We start from the raw sequence: 19,422 nt of genomic DNA on the forward strand, positions 1-19,422 counted from the left end.
TCTCCAAGTTCACAGATGTTGCAACACATTCTCTCATACTTGGAGGAGACTTTAATTGCTCGATTGACCCATCCCTTGATCTATCGTCTACCAAAGCACACTCCCTATCCAAATCTGCTAAATTAATTAATTCCCTTATGGAGGAATTTCACATATCTGACCCATGGCGTTTTTTACATCCGAACAGTAAACAATACTCTTTTTTCTCTAATGTCCACCAAACAGTTTATTACCTTCTGTTCAGTCTGTAACCTATAATCCCATTGTAATATCTGATCATGCTCCGATCTCTTTGACGAGGGTTAGGGGGTTTTGGGTTTTGATGGGTCTAACTCCACACGCCCTCCTTGGCGATTCAATACCCGCCTGTTATCTAGTGATGACTTTGTCCAATACATCTCCAATCAGATCACCACTTTCATAGAGATTAATAAAACTCCTGACATATCTGCATCGATGCTTTGGGAGACATTGAAAGCATATCTAAGAGGGAGCATTATTTCAAACACTACATTTGAGAGGAGGACAAGGGAGGCAGAACTGTCGAGGCTGATACAGAAAATTGGGGAACTTGACAGAACATATGCAGCCAACCCCTCTCCTGATTTATATAAGGAATGCCTTACCCTACAAGCAAACTTTAATATTTGTTCTACACAAAAGGAGGAGGAAATGTTACTTAGATCTGGGTTTAAGTATTACGAAGAAGGGGATAAGGCAGGCCGTCTGCTTGCACACCAACTCAAACAAGAATCCTCCTCTCATCAAATACTTCAAATTAGGTCTCCTTTGAGCACAACAACAGATCCAAAACAGATTAATGATCACTTTAAAGATTACTATAACTTGTAATATACTTCTGAGCACCCTCCCGATTCTACTGCCTTTGATAATTGTTTTGACTCATTGGACATCCCAAGAGTTGATCAGGAGGTGGCTAGCAAATTGGATCAGCCTCTGTCTGTGGAGGAACTTGGGGTTGCCATGGCCTCAATGCAGGGTGGAAAGTGTCCAGGACCGGATGGCTACCCGGTAGAGTTTTATAGAAAGTTTTTTCTGTCATTGGCCCCCCTGCTGGTCGATATGTATAATGAATCATATGCAAACCTCATGCTTCCATCAACTCTTACTCAAGCCACCATCTCCCTGATTCTTAAAAAGAACAAGGACCCACTGGACTGTGCTTCGTATCGGCCCATTAGTCTGTTGAATGTGGATTTCAAATTACTTTCTAAATTATTAGCACTTCACTTAGACCCCATTCTACCCACCATCATATCCCCAGATCAGACAGGGTTTATTAGACATAGGTATTCATTCTACAACCTAAGACGTCTTTATAATATCGTATATAACCAACCCTCATCCAAGACACCTGCAGCCTTGATCTCCCTTGATGCGGAGAAAGCTTTTGATTGGGTAGAATGGGAATACCTCAGAAATTTGGCCTGGGTCATAAATTCATAGCATGGGTTCGACTATTATACTCTGGACCAAAGGCCTCAGTCAGAACTAATAACAACTTTTCTGAATATTTCTGCTTACAACGCTCCACACGACAAGGTTGCCCATTGAACCCCTGGCTGTCCTCCTTAGTTCCAATCAGGATATTACAGGCATATCTAGATCAGGTATAGAACATAAAGTGTCACTTTATGCGGATGATCTTTTACTTTATGTATCTAATATTTCCACATCTATACCTGCAGCACTTCAATCCCTCACAACATTTGGCTCTATATCAGGCTACAAATTAAACTTGGGTAAAAGTGAGTTGTTCCCTATAAATGCCGCAGCTAGAGCATATCCTACCCAGTCTTTTCCATTTAAGATAGCAAATCACAGATTTACATATTTAGGAATACAGATCACAGAAAAGTTCCATGATTTATTGAGGTTTAATTTTGCAAGTCTGCTGTCCCGTGTACAGTGTGGTGGAAATTTCTGTCAATAAAAGAGTAAAGTCAGATCTGTCTTTTCGGTAAGTTTAATCCAACCATCTGCAGATGGACTCACCACACAGTCAAATTCATGAGCTGAGTGAATGAGCCCCGAGTAAAGGAGTGTTGACAATTTATACACAGATATCAACAAGGTCAGGGGAAGAGACAAGCACTCTCGGTGCCAGCAATGATTAAGTTACACACACACGTACATACGACTATCCCAATCAGACAGGCTTCTCATCGACACAAGACATAAAGTTAAGACTTCATGACGCATGACCTGGGACTCTGTGTGAAGCATAAAATTATCAGACATAAAACATGAGACAAGAAGGCAACTTTCTATCTGAGTTTTGGCTGGTTCGTGACTCTATTACAATCATATAGGGCAGAGGTTAGGTGTTCATACATTTGCATAAGAAATCATATTCAACAAAATAGTTCAAAATTCATCAACCCATAATGAAAAGGAATTTTTCCATCACAACAGAAAGACTTTGAACGGTGGTCTTTACTACCCCTACCACTGCCAGCTTGAATTAATTCTTTCAAAATGAACACGCTTCCTAAATTCTCTTACCTTTTTCAGAGTATTCCCATTTTTCTTCCACTGACATTCTTTCGTAAGATTGAGAGTCTGGTCACAGAATTCATTTGGAACAGGAAGTCACCCAGAATTTGCAAATCATTCCTTCAAAGGCCCAAAAGACTTGGGGGGTATGGCATTACCAAATTTTCAATATTATTATTGGGCTGCTAATATTAGAGCTTTACATTACTGGCTACATTCAGACACACTCAGTTCACCTCCTGCTTGGTTGCAGATGGAAGCTTTATCATGTAAACCTACCTCTTTGAAAGCCTTATTGTACTCTCCTCTTGGACTTTCACTGTCCTCATATACCAAAAACGTATGTGTTAAAACATCACTGAGGATATGGAACCAGTTCAGAAAACATTTTAACCTACAGGCTCTCTCCATCCTTTCTCCTCTTACTTCAAACCCTTTATTTCCAACCTTCCCTGATGGACGGAGTATGGTCTGTATGGTCTGGCTTGGGTATTGGGACAATTAAGGACCTGTATATAGATGGCTTATTTGCATCATTCCAACAACTGTCTGAGAAATATTCATTGCCCACACTGCATTTCTTTAGATATTTACAGATATGTAGCCTTGTTAGATCTTTATTTCCCAATTTTCCTAATATACCACCTACCAACCCTACTGACTTGCTCTTTATGCCCCTCCCTAATATTAGAGGAATGATATCCTATATTTATAATAAGATGTATGCTTTACGATCAGTAAGTCTCAATTCAATTAAAACTCAATGGGAGGAGGACCTGGGGGTGGAGATCTCAGATAAAATATGGGACTCAGCCTTGCACCGCGTACACTCCTCATCAATATGCGCTAAACATGGCGTAATCCAGTGCAAGATTGTCCACCGTGTTCATTGGACTAGGGTCAAATTAAGCCAGTTTTTCACAGATATTGACCCTACATGTGAGCGGTGTCACTTGGCACCTGCATCCTTGGCACACACACTCTGGTTTTGTCCAAGTCTATATAGATACTGGTCCAAAGTCTTTGATATTTTAGCATGTGTATTAGAACAGACAATTTCTCCCTCTCCTTTTATTGCCTTGTTTGGCGTTGTCCCTCCTTCAGTACCCTTATCTTCATACAAAGCTGACTTTGTTGTATTTATCACACTTGTAGCTAGACGTCTAATTCTGCTGAGGTGGAAGTCTTCAAACGCTCCCTCATTCAGTTCCCTGATTAAAGATATTCTTTACTTTATGAAGATGGAAAAAATTAGATATAGCATCAGGGGCTCTACCCGCAGGTTCACTAAAACATGGGGATATCTTTCTAGCTACATAGAAGATTTGAACCTTTCCTCTATGACGAACTAGAACTGTGTGCACACTGTTTTATTCAATATAATAGACTACTGTTAACTCTCTTTATAGGATGCAGGCTTTGTGTATTTTTTTTTCTTTTTCTGGTGTTGTAGTTGTTTGTTTTAATTGTCATTGTTGTCACTATTACTACTATAATTATAATCTTTTTTTTTTTTCTTTGTATGATAGGCCTATATGGTTGCACATATAATGTCCTTCATGACTGTTATAAGGGTGGGTGGGTGGGGTGTTCTGTGTGGTGTTGTTGTTTTTTTTTCTTCTTTTTGGTGTCATTTCTAAATTCAGTCTTCTGAATTGTTATTTCCATTGTGCCTTATACTCACATGTCAATACCCTGTATGTTTATATTTGTACTTGAAAAACAATAAACAAACTATGGAAAAAAAAAACGAATAAGAAATACTGCTCTCACTTTTACTGAGCCAAATAATCTGTACTCCCCTGTGCAACTGTCATCAGAAAAATTAATCAATATCATGAGAGTTAATTTTACAATGAGGAAATTAAGGCAACGTTATATGATAATCTGTATTTTGTGTGATTTGGAGCCTTCCATCATTTCATAGAGCAGCACAACTGTCCTAAATACAAATTCCAGGTTTCTTTAACAATCTCCCAGATGTAATGCAATTTACCTGCTAACTACAAACAAATCTTGGCACATCATATGAATGTTATGTCTCTAAGTTAACATGCATGCTTATGGATTTTTTTTTTTCCATTGCACCAGACAAAGTTTGGACAAATCCAAGATATGCCATAAAGCATGACTGCTCTGAGTGAACAGCAACATTTGGTTGAGACAGAGATACCATTCACCCTATTATAAATCAATGCATCATCAAAATGATAAGAATACTAACATTATGACAAACACTTAATAAGGTTGTCTGTGTGTGTGTGTGTGTGATGCGTGTGTGTAGGGAGAAGGTTCAGGACATACAGGAGCTGAGACGAGCAGTGAAAAAGGAGGCTGCAGAGTTGGAGAAACAGTTGAATGAACTGGCCCATCACTATGATAATAGCTTGAAAATGGTAACTCACTCACTCACACCAACATGCCTCATGCCTATTTGATGGGAGAATAGCCCCAATAGAAAAGCTGCATCAAAGAAATTGAATGCAATCAGCACAAATTAATATGATGATAACTTGTGCAATGATAATTATAATGAAAATAATGCATGTAAAACAATGAATGTGATAAAGTACTCTTAGTTAATGGTTTATCATTATTCTGATACTACAGTCACAGCGCTTGAGGCAACAACGTTCATTACAATCTGAATAGCAAAAGGGGTGAACCAAATATATTCAGATCTTCACCTAGTTTGAAATGTAAATTCTATGGGTGCCCTAGTGGTCTGATATTTTATCCTGAGGATGACAGCAGAAGAAAATTGTTAGGGTTCATCAAGTGGGGACACCCCAGTCTAACATCAAAATATAATATAGCTGCATAAGTCCAATATGCAAAACTTAGTTCAGTGAATTTTTATGACTTTAGTTTGTTAGTTAATGTGAATTTTTTTCTAGGTTTTGCAAAAAACCTTTAGAATGCTAAAATCTTTGTAGTGATACAGGTTGTTTACATTTTTGCAAGTTTTTTTTTCAATGAAATAGCATAGTGCCTGCATTTGAATCAATTACTTTGGGACATGTAGTTATCTGACCTTTATGTTGTCTGTGTCATATTGTGTGCCTGTCTGATAATCGTCTTTCAATAAGAAAACAAAGATAGAGCTCAAAAGTATATGTATCAATTCTACATTAGAATGTCTAAAAACAAATGGACCTTTGTCATATATTTTGTTTTGTTGAGTAGGTTAGGGTTAGAACTTTACCATTACCTCATAAGTGAACATTTGTGCCTGAGTCACATCAGATCTGTCATGATTCCTGTTTGTCTTTGTCTTTGTATCTGGTTTTGGTTTCTTGTTTATGATTTTCATCTTTTTTATCATGTCTTGTTGTGTTATGTGTTTTGTTTTTCCCTTGTCTTGTGTCTCATGTCTTGATTTTTCCATGCCCTCATGTGTCCTTTAAGTTCTCCTATGTCCTCCCCTCTGACTCCCTCTGTCTGTTGTCTTGTTCCCTCCTGGTCTGTTCCTCTGTGCTCCTCCCCCTCATTATCACACCTGGCTTCCTTCCTCCTCTTTCCTCACCTGTTCCTCGTCATGTCATTAGTGTCTGTGTATTTAGTCTCCGTGTTCCACTCACTCCTTGCCAAGTCATTGTTTTCTGTTAGCTGTTCCTTGCTCCTGTTCCTTGCTCCTGTTCCTTGCTCCTGTCCATGCTGTATGTTTTTGGTTTTGAGTTTTCCATGTTTGATTTGTACTTTGCCTTTTTCTTTTTGTACTTTGTTGAACTGTTTTATTTTGCTACTTTGTCTTGATGTTTTGTTTGCTACTTTGCCTTTTGCTCTTTTGGTCTGCTTTTGGTTTTTGTAACAGCTTTAAATAAAGCTCACCTTTTGTTCTCCTGATTTTGCCTACGGTGTTACTGCATTTGGGTCCACCCTTCCCTTCCATAGTTTTCCCCTTTACCTCGACCTGACAGAATGACTGGGCCAGAAATGGACCTACCAGACAGTGTAGTAATTTGTAGGCTGGGGAACAAACTGGTCGAGATTCTGAGCGGCCAGGCGGACACAGGGGAGAAGCTAAAGGCCATAGCGAACTATGAAAAAGAACTATTTATTAGGCCTTGGCTGAAAGAACTCCCTTGGATCGCTCAGATGATAGCGGAGCTAGATAACCTCAGGAAGGCCTTGGTGGCTACAGCCACAGCCAAGCTACCAGCCCATGCCTCAGTTACAGCCCAGGTCTCAGCCACAGCTAAGCTACCAGCCCAGGCCGCAGCCGCAGCCACAGCCGAGCTCCCAGTCCAGGCCGCAGCCACAGCCGAGCTCCCAGCCACAGCCGAGTTCTCAGCCCAGGCCTCAGCCGCAGCGACAGCCACAGCCACAGCCAAACTCCCAGCCCAGGCCACAGTCACAGCCACAGCCACAGCCACAGCCGAGCTTCCAGCCCAGGCCGCAGCCGCAGCCACAGCCACAGCCGAGCTTCCAGCCCAGGTCTCAGCCACAGCTAAGCTCCCAGTCCAGGCCTCAGCCACAGCCGAGCTTCCAGCCCAGGCCACAGCCGAGCTTCCAGCCCAGGCCGCAGCCACAGCCGAGCTTCCAGCCCAGGCCGCAGCCACAGCCGAGCTTCCAGCCCAGGTCTCAGCCACAGCTGAGCTCCCAGTCCAGGCCTCAGCCACAGCCGAGCTTCCAGCCCAGGCCACAGCCGAGCTTCCAGCCCAGGCCGCAGCCACAGCCGAGCTCTCAGCCCAGGCCGCAGCTTCAGCCACAGCCGAGCTCTCAGCCCAGGCCGCAGCTTCAGCCACAGCCGAGCTCTCAGCCCAGGCCTCAGCCTCAGCCACAGCCGAGCTCCCAGTCCAGGCCTCAGTCTCAACCCCGTCGACACCTGCCAGTGGCCCCCAGTCGGCGTTCCGGTCGACACCTGCCAGTGGCCCCCAGTCGGCGTTCCGGTCGACACCTGCCAGTGGTCTTCAGTCGGCGGTCCAGATGAGGCCTGTACCTGCACCTCGGTCGGAGGACCGGCCGAGGCCTGTACCTGCACCTCGGTCGGAGGACCGGCCGAGGCCTGTACCTGCACCTCGGTCGGAGGCCCGGCCGAGGCCCACGCCACGTCTTGTTCCTGCACCTCGGTCGGAGGACCGGCCGAGGCCCACGCCACGTCTTGTTCCTGCACCTCGGTCGGAGGACCGGCCGAGGCCCGCGCCACGTCTTGTTCCTGCACCTCGGTCGGAGGACCGGCCGAGGCCTGTTCCTGCTCCTCGGTCGGGGGATCGGCCGAGGCCTGTTCCTGCTCCTTGGTCGGGGGACCGGCCGAGGCCCAAGCCAGGTCCAGCGTCTGTTCCTGCACCTCGGTCGGAGGACCGGCCGAGGCCCACGCCAGGTCCAGCGCCTGTTCCTGCTCCTCGGTCGGAGGACCGGCCGAGGCCCACGCCAGGTCCTGCGCCTGCTCCTGCACCTCGGTCGGAGGCCCGGCCGAGTCCCACGCCAAGCCCAGTGCCTGCTCCTCGGTCGGAGGCCCGGCCGAGTCTCACGCCAAGTCCACTGCCTGCTCCTCGGTCAGGGGTCATTTGTTGCCAGAGACCCTTCATCGGCTCTCAGACCACCAGCTCCCGGCAAAACTCCGTCGGTGGTCCGGCCAAGAACCTTGAGGGTTTCCCAGCCAGTGGTCTGGTGGTCTGGGTCTCCGTCCACGCCTTCGCCACCGGTCTTCAGTGGGTCTCAGCCCTCGCCTTCGTCACCAGCCTCCAGGGGGTTCCAGCCCGCACCTTCACCTTCGCCTTCGTTACCAGCCTCCAGGGGGTTCCAGCCCGCACCTACACCCTTGCCTTCGCCTTCGTCGCCAGCCCCCAGGGGAACCCAGCCCGCACCTACGCCTACGCCTTCGCCTTCGTCTACGTCGCCAGCCTCCAGGGGGTTCCAGCCCGCACCTTAGCCTTCGCCTTCATTGCCGGATTCCAGTGAGTTCCAGGCCACTCCTACACCCTTGCCTTCGCCTTCGCCTTCGTCGCCAGCCCCCAGGGGAACCCAGCCCGCACCTACGCCTTCGCCTTCGTCTATGTTGCCAGCCTCCAGGGGGTTCCAGCCCGCACCTTAGCCTTCGCCTTCATCGCCGGATTCCAGTGAGTTCCAGGCCGCTCCTACGGCTTCGTCGCCGCCCTCCGGCGAGTTTCAGGCCACGCCTACGCCTTCGTCGCTGCCCTCCGGCGAGTTTCAGGCCGCGGCTACGTCTTCGTCGCCGCCCTCCGGCGAGTTCCAGGCCGCGCCTACGTCTTCGTCGCCGCCCTCCGGCGAGTTCCAGGCCGCGCCTACGCCTTCGTCGCCGCCCGCCGGCGAGTTCCAGGCCGTGCCTACGCCTTCGTCGCCGCCCGCCGGTGAGTTCCAGGCCATGCCTACGCCTTCGTCGCCGCCCTCCGGCGAGTCTGAGACCGCACCTACGCCTTCGTCGCCGGCCTCCAGCGAGTCTGAGACCGTGCCTATGTCTTGGTCACCGGTCTCCAGCAGGTTCCAGCCTGCGCCTTTGCCTTTGTCCCTGGTCTCCAGTGGGCTCCAGTCCTCGCCTCCACCCTCATGTTTGTTTGGACCTTGGCCCTCCCCCTGAACCCCTCCACCCTCCCGGCTTTGACTCTGGCCCTCCTCCAGACCCCCTCCACCCTCCCGGCTTTGACTCCTTGCTCCTGTTCCTTGCTCCTGTCTATGCTCGGTATGTTTTTGGTTTTGAGTTTTCCATGTTTGATTTGTACTTTGCCTTTTTCTTTTTGTACTTTGTTGAACTGTTTTATTTTGCTACTTTGTCTTGATGTTTTGTTTGCTACTTTGCCTTTTGCTCTTTTGGTCTGCTTTTGGTTTTTGTAACAGCTTTAAATAAAGCTCACCTTTTGTTCTCCTGATTTTGCCTACGGTGTTACTGCATTTGGGTCCACCCTTCCCTTCCATAGTTTTCCCCTTTACCTCGACCTGACAAGATCAGCAGCAGTGGCAGTTTAATGGTGTACACAGTTGTGTTTGAAATAATAGCAGTGTGTTTAAAAAAGTGAGATGTGACCATGAGTCATTGAGGAAATGTAATAGTGTGTCTGGTTCCAGAGGGAGGACAGAGAAACTGTAGTCTAGACTGCTCACGTGTGCCAGCTCTTTAAGTCTGTGTCAGGTTAGATTAAAGTCATTACTTTTTCAGTTACATAGTAAGGGCCTCAGCCTCTCTACTACTTGGTCACCCCAACTTTGCATTTAAGAATTGTTTTTGGTGACAAAATATTTTTTTTAGTGTTTAAAAAGAGAAAACAACATCCATTTCTCAGTTGTTCTGCCCTATGTAAGTAAAACAGTATTCCTGTGTTACCCATGATTTGTTATTCTGTAAGGTTTTTCTAATTATATTTTTTCTCCTTAAGCAGAAGATGCACAGACTCTTGGATGAGCAGTCTCTGCTCTGCTCTCAACTCAGAGTCTTTCTACCTGGAATGGTGTCCGAAAATAAGACAGTTGCCACCCAGCGCTGTCTTCTGCCCTGGACCACAACGGCTGATGTGCAGAATGGCCACGCCTCCTGTATAACCTGGAACATGGACTATGTCAGACAGTCACCTCCTGAATCAGAGAGCACCTTCAAAGACGTCAGCTGTTCCCCCACTAAGGCAGACAAGCTAGACATAGTGGGCATCCTCCAGAGAGTAAGAACATCACATTGTGATCTGTAGGGAAACACATAAAGAGTAAGGACTCCTTTGTGGTTGACTGCTGCCTTTAAAACTTCAAAAGCAATTACTCTGAACCAGAACAGTTGGGAAGATGAAATCTTTTCTTTACTTTTTTTTTTTTTTTTTTTAAGTATTCCCATTTCTTGAGTATAATTAATCTCTAAAGCAAGGAATCTCTGTCTGTCCATCTGCCGTTCTGTCTTTTCTTTGGCATATCTTAAGAACCATTCATCTGATCTACGTGCAGTTTCAAATTTAGTGCAATCTGGACACCCGGCACACAATTAAAGATTAATACATTTTGAATAAACAACCATTCTGAGCTACTCCCTCAGGGAGCAGACAACAGTTGGAGTAATAAGCGAGGAACAGAAAAGTAATTATACACATGGTGTGCTCTAAAGAAAAAAAGTAGACCATGGAAACAGGAGATTTGTTATAGGAAGTGCGCTGTCCTGGTGTGAGAGAGACGGACCAGCACAATAGCAATTTCATAGTAAGTGAAACAATATGTTTTGAGTTTGCTGCTACAGAAAATAAATAAGAAGTCCCTGCGACACTGTCCTGATGTTTCAAGTCACCATCAAACCCAGATCATGCAACAGATGTTGCATGTTGCATGATGATTTGTATTTCCATTACAAGAAGGCTAAGTGCTAGAAGGTGTCTGTGTTCAGTAGTGTTCAAAGGAGCAGCAATAAAGTATTCTTTCCCTTTGCTGTATTGTTGAAGAATCACCACAATTAAAGCTCTGCTACTTTGGTGATAAAGACATCCTATAAATCCTTCACAGTAAAAGTCCTCGGTAATATAAATATTAATAGCTTTAACCTCAAGCAGCAAAATCCAAGCAGCAGTACCAGCAGTAACTTAATATCACTTCTGAGACAGCTGAAAGTGAACATATGCTACCAGCTATGAGCCAGCAGGGTTAAGTAAATTAGAATAGCATAAAACCAACTACTGTTCAGAACTGTGGCTTGGAAAGGTAACATATGAAATCCCTTTAATCACTGTATCAGATGATTTGGCAGCAGCAATTTTATCCACCCAAAACAGAGCCCATCGACTCAACTTAATATTAGTGCTGGCTTTTGCTACATTTTGCCGTATCCAAAGCCAGCAGTTTCCTCTTCACCCCCATGTCTTGTGTAATTTCTTGCAACCCTAATACAACATTGCGCTTTGTATCACTGTATGTTCTTAGCTGATTATTTCTTCTGTTAATTTAAAAGTGTCATGAAGAGAAAGTAAAGAAATTGATTAAATGCAAAAGGGAGTTGTTTCAATCCCCAAATAGTATCAATATACCCAACTCCACACTGATGCAACAATACCTTTGCTAGTGATTAACCTAAATATGTATTACTCCTCTGTTGAAATAGATCCATACCATAACCATTATCATTAACCATTAAGTACTTAAGCAAAAATAGTCATTATACAGTTCATGTAAAGTGTTTCAGACATTCAGTGAACACAATTAATTTATGTCTCACAGCATTTTTCTGATTGCACATTGGACACAGAGGGTCTGATGTTATTATAAATATCATAACACAGCAGTGACATGGAAATTAGATGATGACAATGGTGATTAGATGAATAAATAAAATATTGGAATATGAATTAGAAAAGTTCTTGATATTTATTTTTGGTAAATAAATTGTAATAATATATAGTGAAGTTATAAAATAATCATCATCTTTAAATTCTTGATCAATTAGTCGATTGACTAGTCAACTAACTGAAAAAAAAGAATGATAAGATTAAAGCTACTGTAAGTGTTATTTTAAGTAATTATTTATATTGTGTAGTGATCAATTGGTTTTGAATTTGCCCTTCAAAGCCTTCATGCATTTGTCTCATAACATCAGGCCAGAAGGCACAGCACAACTTGTAGATAAAACGGGGTGTTGTCCAGGCAGTATAATGGCCTAAACAGTATCCCATCTCAGATGTACAGCCGCTTCCACTGGCTCCAGTATGTCGGCATGGGGAGACTGGTACCCATCGGGGGTCTCTCCGCTGGCCTCCATCCATGTGCAATATCTGGATTGGCTCTCTGGGCCTGGCAGCTTACATGGACAAGACTGGCAGCAGGAGAGGCTGTCTGCATTGTTGTGCAACTGCTGTATAGGTGGTCTAACCTGAAGTGCAGCAGACCTTGCTGTTAGGATGTACATCCATCAAACTCAAAATGCTCCATATGCCTGCCAAAACCGATCACTGCATACACTGCATTACACACAATAACCACAGCACAGTCATTTTGGACATACAGTCAGGAAAGATTCAAGCCCTATTTAGTTGCCAGTTAAATTTACTTTTGCATATAACCCTATTGTATTCTGTATTCCATGACAGGGATTACAAATATTGGAGAGGTAAAACAGACTTATTTCTATGATCAACTGTCTCAATTTTGCCATGGGCAAGCCAGAAGTAATGTTAATTAAAATATTCAGGCGAACTGCAAAACAGAAACATCCTGTTTCACAGTTCAGTGCAGTGCATGCATCATGTTAGATAGCAGCTACTACAGTAAATACATCAGTAATCTAATAATTTACATGAGATCAGATGTAAGTTAAGTCTGAGTAATTTTTAAATGTGAATGTTGTGTGTCCTGTTTTCCAGCTAAAGGAGTCTTTGCGTCACTCTGTGAATACAGACTCAGTGGACTAAAGGTGAGTTAGCTACAACTGATTTCCCTATAAGCATGAATTGGGAATATTTTGGACTAAAAAGTTGGAATATTTTGATAGTTGAATGGCTTAAAATTGTTAGAAGGAAAAACCGAACAAAAAATGTACAGAAGAATAATATCTACAAAATTGGACTTCCTGCAAAAATATAGCGTGAATGCTGACAGCTGAAGCAATTTTGAAAAAAGATGCTCAACATACTAGAAAATAATTGTCTGGAATGCATAAAATTATAATGCATTGTACTACACTGCTGAAAACACCCTCATGTAGTGGTAGTAGTAGAAGTAGTTGTAGTATTAAAAGTAGTTGCTGTAGTAGTAGTAGTAGTAGTAGTAGTCGAAGTAGTAGAAATTGAAATAGTAGTAGCAGAACTACTTGCTGAATGTATGTTGAAGCAGTTGAACAGAAGTTGAACGTTTCCCATGAAACCAGATGGGGAAAATGTTGCACCAAAAGCTGAGTATTTCTAAAGGTTGAGAAAGCAGAAATACTGAATGGTAATACACTGTAAAAAATACAAATTAAAAAAAAAAAAGTATTTTCACAGAAATTTACTGTGTAATTTTACAGTTTTTTTTCTAAACTAAGTGTAAATGGCATAAAAATACAGCAAATTAATTTTATTTCAAATATTTATCATAAAATAAAAGTGGTAATCTGTAAATTAATATAACAGATGATTATGGATTTTTTTACAGGATTAATCAATTGCTTAATGTTCTTGAATGTGAAATTGCATTTAATTGTACGTAAAAATACAAAAATTACACATCCTATTGCTGAATTTAAAATTGGGACAACTTTTTGTTTTTTTACAGTTTAACTTGAAATTAATGTAAAACAATGTAAAAAAAACTGTACAGAAATGGTAAAAAGTATGGCAGTAACAGTTGCGAAACTGTTACTGTCAAATTACAGTTAAAAAAAGTTTTAGTTATTCTACAGAGTTTTTTTTTAAATACAGACATTTACTGTAGGGATTCTCAGTATTTCTACAGTACAGCTGCTGTAAAACAAAAATATATTCTTATAATAAAACAGGTCTAGAATTGTAATAGAAATGTAAAACTCCAGAAAAGGAAGAAATGTAAAAAAAAAAAATTACCCAATTTAAATAAAGACTTTCTTATACAGTATTCTTTTGTAAAGTCATAGGATTAAGGACTCTTTATAAAAGTACAGATTTCTGGATGTAAAACACAAAAAAATATGCAAAATTACATTCAAATTACCCTTTCTTAAAACCCATCAATAGGGTCTTGACAACTTCAGGCTGTTCTTTTAAAACGATCATGTGGTTATAGCTTACAGAAAATTATTTTAAAAGTTATTACTCTAAATAAACACAATACGACAGTATTTATAAGCAACTACCCAATGTATCTACAGGCATTTACCATTAATGTATGTATTTTACCTCATATAAACATTATTTGATTGTAATTAAAAGCAACTATCCAGTGTTTTTACAGGCATTTCCCATTACTGACTGTGGTGTACTTCATATAAACATTAGTTAACGGTAATTAGAAGCCACTATCCAAATGTATACAGGCGTTTGCCATTAATATATGAGATTCACTTTATATAAACATTATCTAACAGTAATTAAATTATTGTATTGTATATTATTATATATATATGTGTATATATATATATATATATATATATATATATATATATATATATATATATATACGTGTATTTTGCCATCTAGAGTCTGCGCCACATTATTCTTCAACACCTGAAATGAGCTAATGCATTTCAGCATATTCATGTTCTCATATGTGTTATGTGTGTTTGTGTTTTAACCATACCCATTTAAGCACTGTATGAGCCTTTCAACTAGCCTGAACATAAACTCTCAGTGCATGACCTCAGCCAATCCACAGCTCAATTAGACAACCCACAAGCAAAAGCTCTCTTAAATAGGCTTGCATCTATCAATGCAATAATTGTGACAGTTTATACACAGCCGATACACTTTCAAAAATATATATGTAGGTAAAAAAGATGTCACATAATTGATCTACACAGAGTTTAAGAAATATGCCAGTGATCATGTTAGGCCCAGGCCTCTTTCTAATATTACATTTACAGAATATGGATCTGACGGAATGGGCACTGATTGTAGTCTGAGAGGTTAGGGTTAGGGTTAGGCAGTACAGTCACTCAATATGTCAAATGGGTCACTATGCAGATGTCCAAAATCATCACTGCTTCATTTAACCAGGGTTTATTATGTGAAAACACTTTCACATGTTTAGTTTGGACGACTGAGTCTTTTAGGTAAAGAATACAAGAGGATATCACCCCTGGCCTCTCATCAAGATCAGTGGAAGTAGTTAAAAACATTCCAGTCTGTACTTTCAAGGGCTCCCTTAAGTTCATCAACCGCATTTCCGGTCCACATCTCCACTTCTTTGGTGGCTATTTTACTCCTTTTAAGGAGTGTTTTGTAGATTGGGATAGGATAGATAGAGTTGTGACTGGAAAAGAGCCGAGAGGGGGCTAAGCCACAGACTTATATGCACCTGTGACTGAACCATAACATAGGTCGATATATTCAAAACACAGTGACATCACTCCAACGTATCGAAAGCAGAGACGCTTTGAAACAGACGGAGGGACGGAGAAGTAAGTATTAAACAATAAGAATTTATTTGGATTATACAGAAACGCATGCTTTATTGAAGTTGTACTGTAGCTAAATAGCTCGACTAAACTTTGCAGTGTGCAGTTAGTCCCTTTGAATGGAGCACAGACAGACAGGCAGGCGATACCTGTTATTTGCTGTTTTCAGAAGACACCTCCGGGCCCACATCGTCCGACCCGGTTTGGTTACGTAGGTAGGTTCGCGGTGACAGTTTATTTAGACAATGTTTACCGGAGATTTCACAATAGCCCGGTGGCGCTTTGTCTTAAGTATTTATGGAGCATGTTTGGAGGGTGTGTTTATGTCTTAAGGAAAAGTGTTGTCAGTGTCATTATGCATCCCTCAATTTCAAAATCACCAGGGATATTTTTGTGAATGTGTGGCGAACAGTGCTATGGTGAATGAACAAAAAAGTAATGCATTACACATTACTCGTTACTTTAGATTAGAAGTAATGCATTACTTTACTTAATAATGCCCTGTAGAACTCGTTACACTACTCATTACATTACTTGCGTTTCTCTGCAACATGGCCTGAGGTGGACTATCCCATTATTGCTAGTCAATATAATGTTAAACCATACACATGTCCACATATCGGCTACTAGCCTGTTCTTCTCTGCTTTTGGTACCTGCTCTTGTTCCATGTATATGTGGTTACCTCTTGAAAAATAAGTTTTGGCTGCTGATGGGGGTCAACATACACTCCTGAGCATCACTCTGCATCCGTATGTCCGTAGGTCACAATTTTAATTGTGTTATTTTACATATAATATGTATATTTGTAAAAACATTTGGCGCTTTCACAAACAGGCCTTTTCACAAGTCCTTTCTAGTGCAAAAAAGTCTCCGACAGAAGACAGAATAAAATTGTCACTGGAACTCGTTTTAAACCAGTCTGTCTTTCACAAACAGGTCTTTCATATCTGCTTTCAAAGGTAAAAAGGTAAACTATTATTTGCAGGCACAGGCTGGTGTAAATACCAGCCTCACACACTAAATTTAACTCATCTGTCCCTCTTAAACATGTCCACTTCAGGTGAGTATTGTGCAGATTTTGCAAATTGCATGTGCCTTGTCAAGTTGTCCGTGTCTTTAGAAAAATCTAAAGTGACGCCAAACCTTTGATTTGTAGGAATTCAGTGGATAATATATCCATACGTGGAAAGTGTTGCTCCTGTAATGTGACTCGCCTGGACATGCCTTGGCCTCCATAGTAGCCACCGTCCACTGGCAGCAGGACTCAATATAAATACAGTATTATTGGTCACATTTCCAAATAAAAGGCACAGGATCTATATATAAATGAACTGTGTTTTACAGATGCAAAGATGTAAGAAATGATGCATTGCAAGTTCATCCCAAATAGTATCTGGTGCACACTTTTTAATCGGGGGAACACATTTTGAGTTTTCATGCTGGTGCACCAATGCGAATCGGTGAATCTTGCTGTCTTTATTTTACACTGAAAGAGGCAAAGTTTGCCTAATGCTCAATTTCAGTTCAAGCGGCAAATTGCACTCCTTTGGAGTGGCAACCTCATGGCAACCACCTGCTGCTGCTGTGATGGTAGGAGCCAAGGTTGCCATTGTGGGTACATGGAAAACAATACAGGCAACAACGTTGCCACTTCTTGGTGTGCAGGCACTTTTAAGAACATGATACATATTGTCTATTTTTGTATTCTCAGGACAAGGCATGGTGTGACCCATTGCAGAGGATCATAGCCATCGATGGAATTCTGAAAGGAAGTGGATAACTTTCAATCTGTCATATGAACCTGAAGCTTTTTTTTAGCATGCAGATGCACATCTGTATGTTAATACTGATTATGTAGGAGCTTATTTTTTTGTTACTGGACGGAATTTAGCTCCTATTGTTTTTCAATTTATAGTTCAATCAATATTTGTCAGAGGTGGGGGACTAGAGTCACATCAGTTGACTGGAGTTGCAAATTTGAAGACCTGTGACTTGCTTGACTAGAGTTAAAGACTTTTCTTGACTTTGACTTGGTATTCATGACTTGAGACTCAACTTTGGCATGAGGCAGATGACTGGAAAGGACTTGACTGCGAGTGCAGTGAAGACATACAGAGTGACGGTGTCTGACAGTGATATTAGTCTCTATACTACCACAGTGCTGTGTCAGCTACACGACACTGTGAACATCTAAGTTGAGTGTGTGGACAGTCTGGCTATTTGTTGGTGAATAAATGCAACTCAACAAGACTCAAGCTCAGTTTCCGTGTCATGCCACCAGCTGATTAAAGTGAAATGGGCTAACCCTGACATTTAAACCTCAGCCCTGCTTTGGGGCTTCAGAGTGATTATACCTGGTCCACCTTAAATGTTGGTCCTTAAGTTTGTTGCTAACCCCTGGGTTTCACTTTAATCAGCTGGTGGCAAGCAAGACATGGGAAGCTTGAGGAGTTGTTGCTTATATTCACCAACAAATAACTAAACTGTCCACACACAGAACTGCTATGTTCACAGTTCTGTCACTGACACAGTGGTGGTACAGAAACACCACCGTCACACGCCATCACTCACTCGCTTGCTACCATTGTGCCCGCAACAGTCAACTCTGGACTTGAAATACACTGGCAGAAACCCTGACTTGCCATGTTCAGCCGGCTCAGTGTTGTGTCAACTAGCGGTCATGTGTTCAGCTGCTAGTGACGGGAGGGGCTGTGTTGTGTGTGTGTGTGTGTGTGTGTGTGTGTGTGTGTGTGTGTGTATGTGTATATGTATATTAGGGATGCACGATAACTGTTTTTTGCCACTGAAACCAATGACCGATAACTTCCTGCTTCTCATAACTGATACTCATACTGACACTTATATATTGAATGAATTTTTGAATTTAGTGAATGAAAACTGACATCATCAAGGCACAAAAAACATACTGGTAATACTGGCAACTGTATTTACCGTAGCCCAGTGCTCTCCTTTTCTCTTTCCCCCTGGTGCATTCAGAGGAGGTTTAAAGGGGAATTCCAGTATTTTTCAAACTGGGCCCTATGTTTATAAATGTGGGTGTGTAAGTGAATAGTATTTACCAAAACTTTTATAACTGGTTCAGTAGATTGGCTCGGGCGGCAGCCGCAGCACGACAGCAATGGTTACAATGTAATCCTATGGCACTAGTGCTGAGAGCGCTCTACTCAAGTCTCGCTCTGAAATCCTCACGAGTTTGAGAGTTGTTGCAGGAAGACGAAGCTGGAAATGAGTGAGAGTGAAAGTTAGAGCTAGGAGTTTGGAGTTTACTGAGAGAAACTGCCAGCAACAATTTATTTAGCCTACTTTTTATTATGTGGAAGATGAATATGAGTGATTTTAATTCGATGCTGCCCCTATTTGTTTGAGCCGGAGTACACGGACGAAGAGCTCCTACACAGAAAAGAACGGACGAGAGAGTGAGGGGGCAACAGGCAGAGGAGGGTGAACTAGCTGCTGCAAAGATGAAAAGCTCTGGAAACTGGTGGTGTTCCTGTGGGTTCTGTGACCCTCTGCCCACACAGGGAGAGTGTCTATGTTGTCAAGAGTGGGACCTGCTGATGTCCAAAATTGGTGGTCGTGATGTGTCCAGGGATGATACCTCGGACACTATACAATGCTTTGTCACCACATCAGAGGATTTCCCCCCTCTGATCAAGAGGGCTGTGTTGGAGACATTCTTTTATGTGCCCAAAATAAACTGGAAGAGGCGGCTAAGGCCACAGGGACCGAATGAACAGCTATCATAAATGTATTAAGAGGAACAGCTATCTGTTGAGTAAGTATTTTCCTGCAACAACTCTCAAGTCTCGTGAGATTTCAGAATGAGAGTCGAGTCACAGTCTTGCTTCAGTAATGTTACCAGACTCTTATAATAACAATTTGAGCCATTTATTGGCGA

At 42.3% G+C, this 19,422-nt stretch overlaps 1 protein-coding gene across 1 annotated transcript in view; it reads left to right on the forward strand.

Moving 5' to 3' along the window:
* Window positions 1-17,946, forward strand: part of LOC119008869 — a 33,749-nt gene extending 15,803 nt beyond the window's left edge. The window contains exons 3-6 of the mRNA XM_037079577.1: window positions 4,802-4,913; window positions 9,855-10,130; window positions 12,798-12,847; window positions 17,215-17,946. Coding sequence (XP_036935472.1) covers window positions 4,802-4,913; window positions 9,855-10,130; window positions 12,798-12,845 — 436 coding nt within the window. The 3' untranslated portion in view covers window positions 12,846-12,847; window positions 17,215-17,946. The remainder of the gene's footprint in view (window positions 1-4,801; window positions 4,914-9,854; window positions 10,131-12,797; window positions 12,848-17,214) is intronic.
* Window positions 17,947-19,422: the final 1,476 nt, after the last annotated feature.

This window comes from Acanthopagrus latus, chromosome 19 (assembly GCF_904848185.1).
Source record: "Acanthopagrus latus isolate v.2019 chromosome 19, fAcaLat1.1, whole genome shotgun sequence".
Taxonomy (NCBI): Eukaryota; Metazoa; Chordata; class Actinopteri; order Spariformes; family Sparidae; genus Acanthopagrus; species Acanthopagrus latus.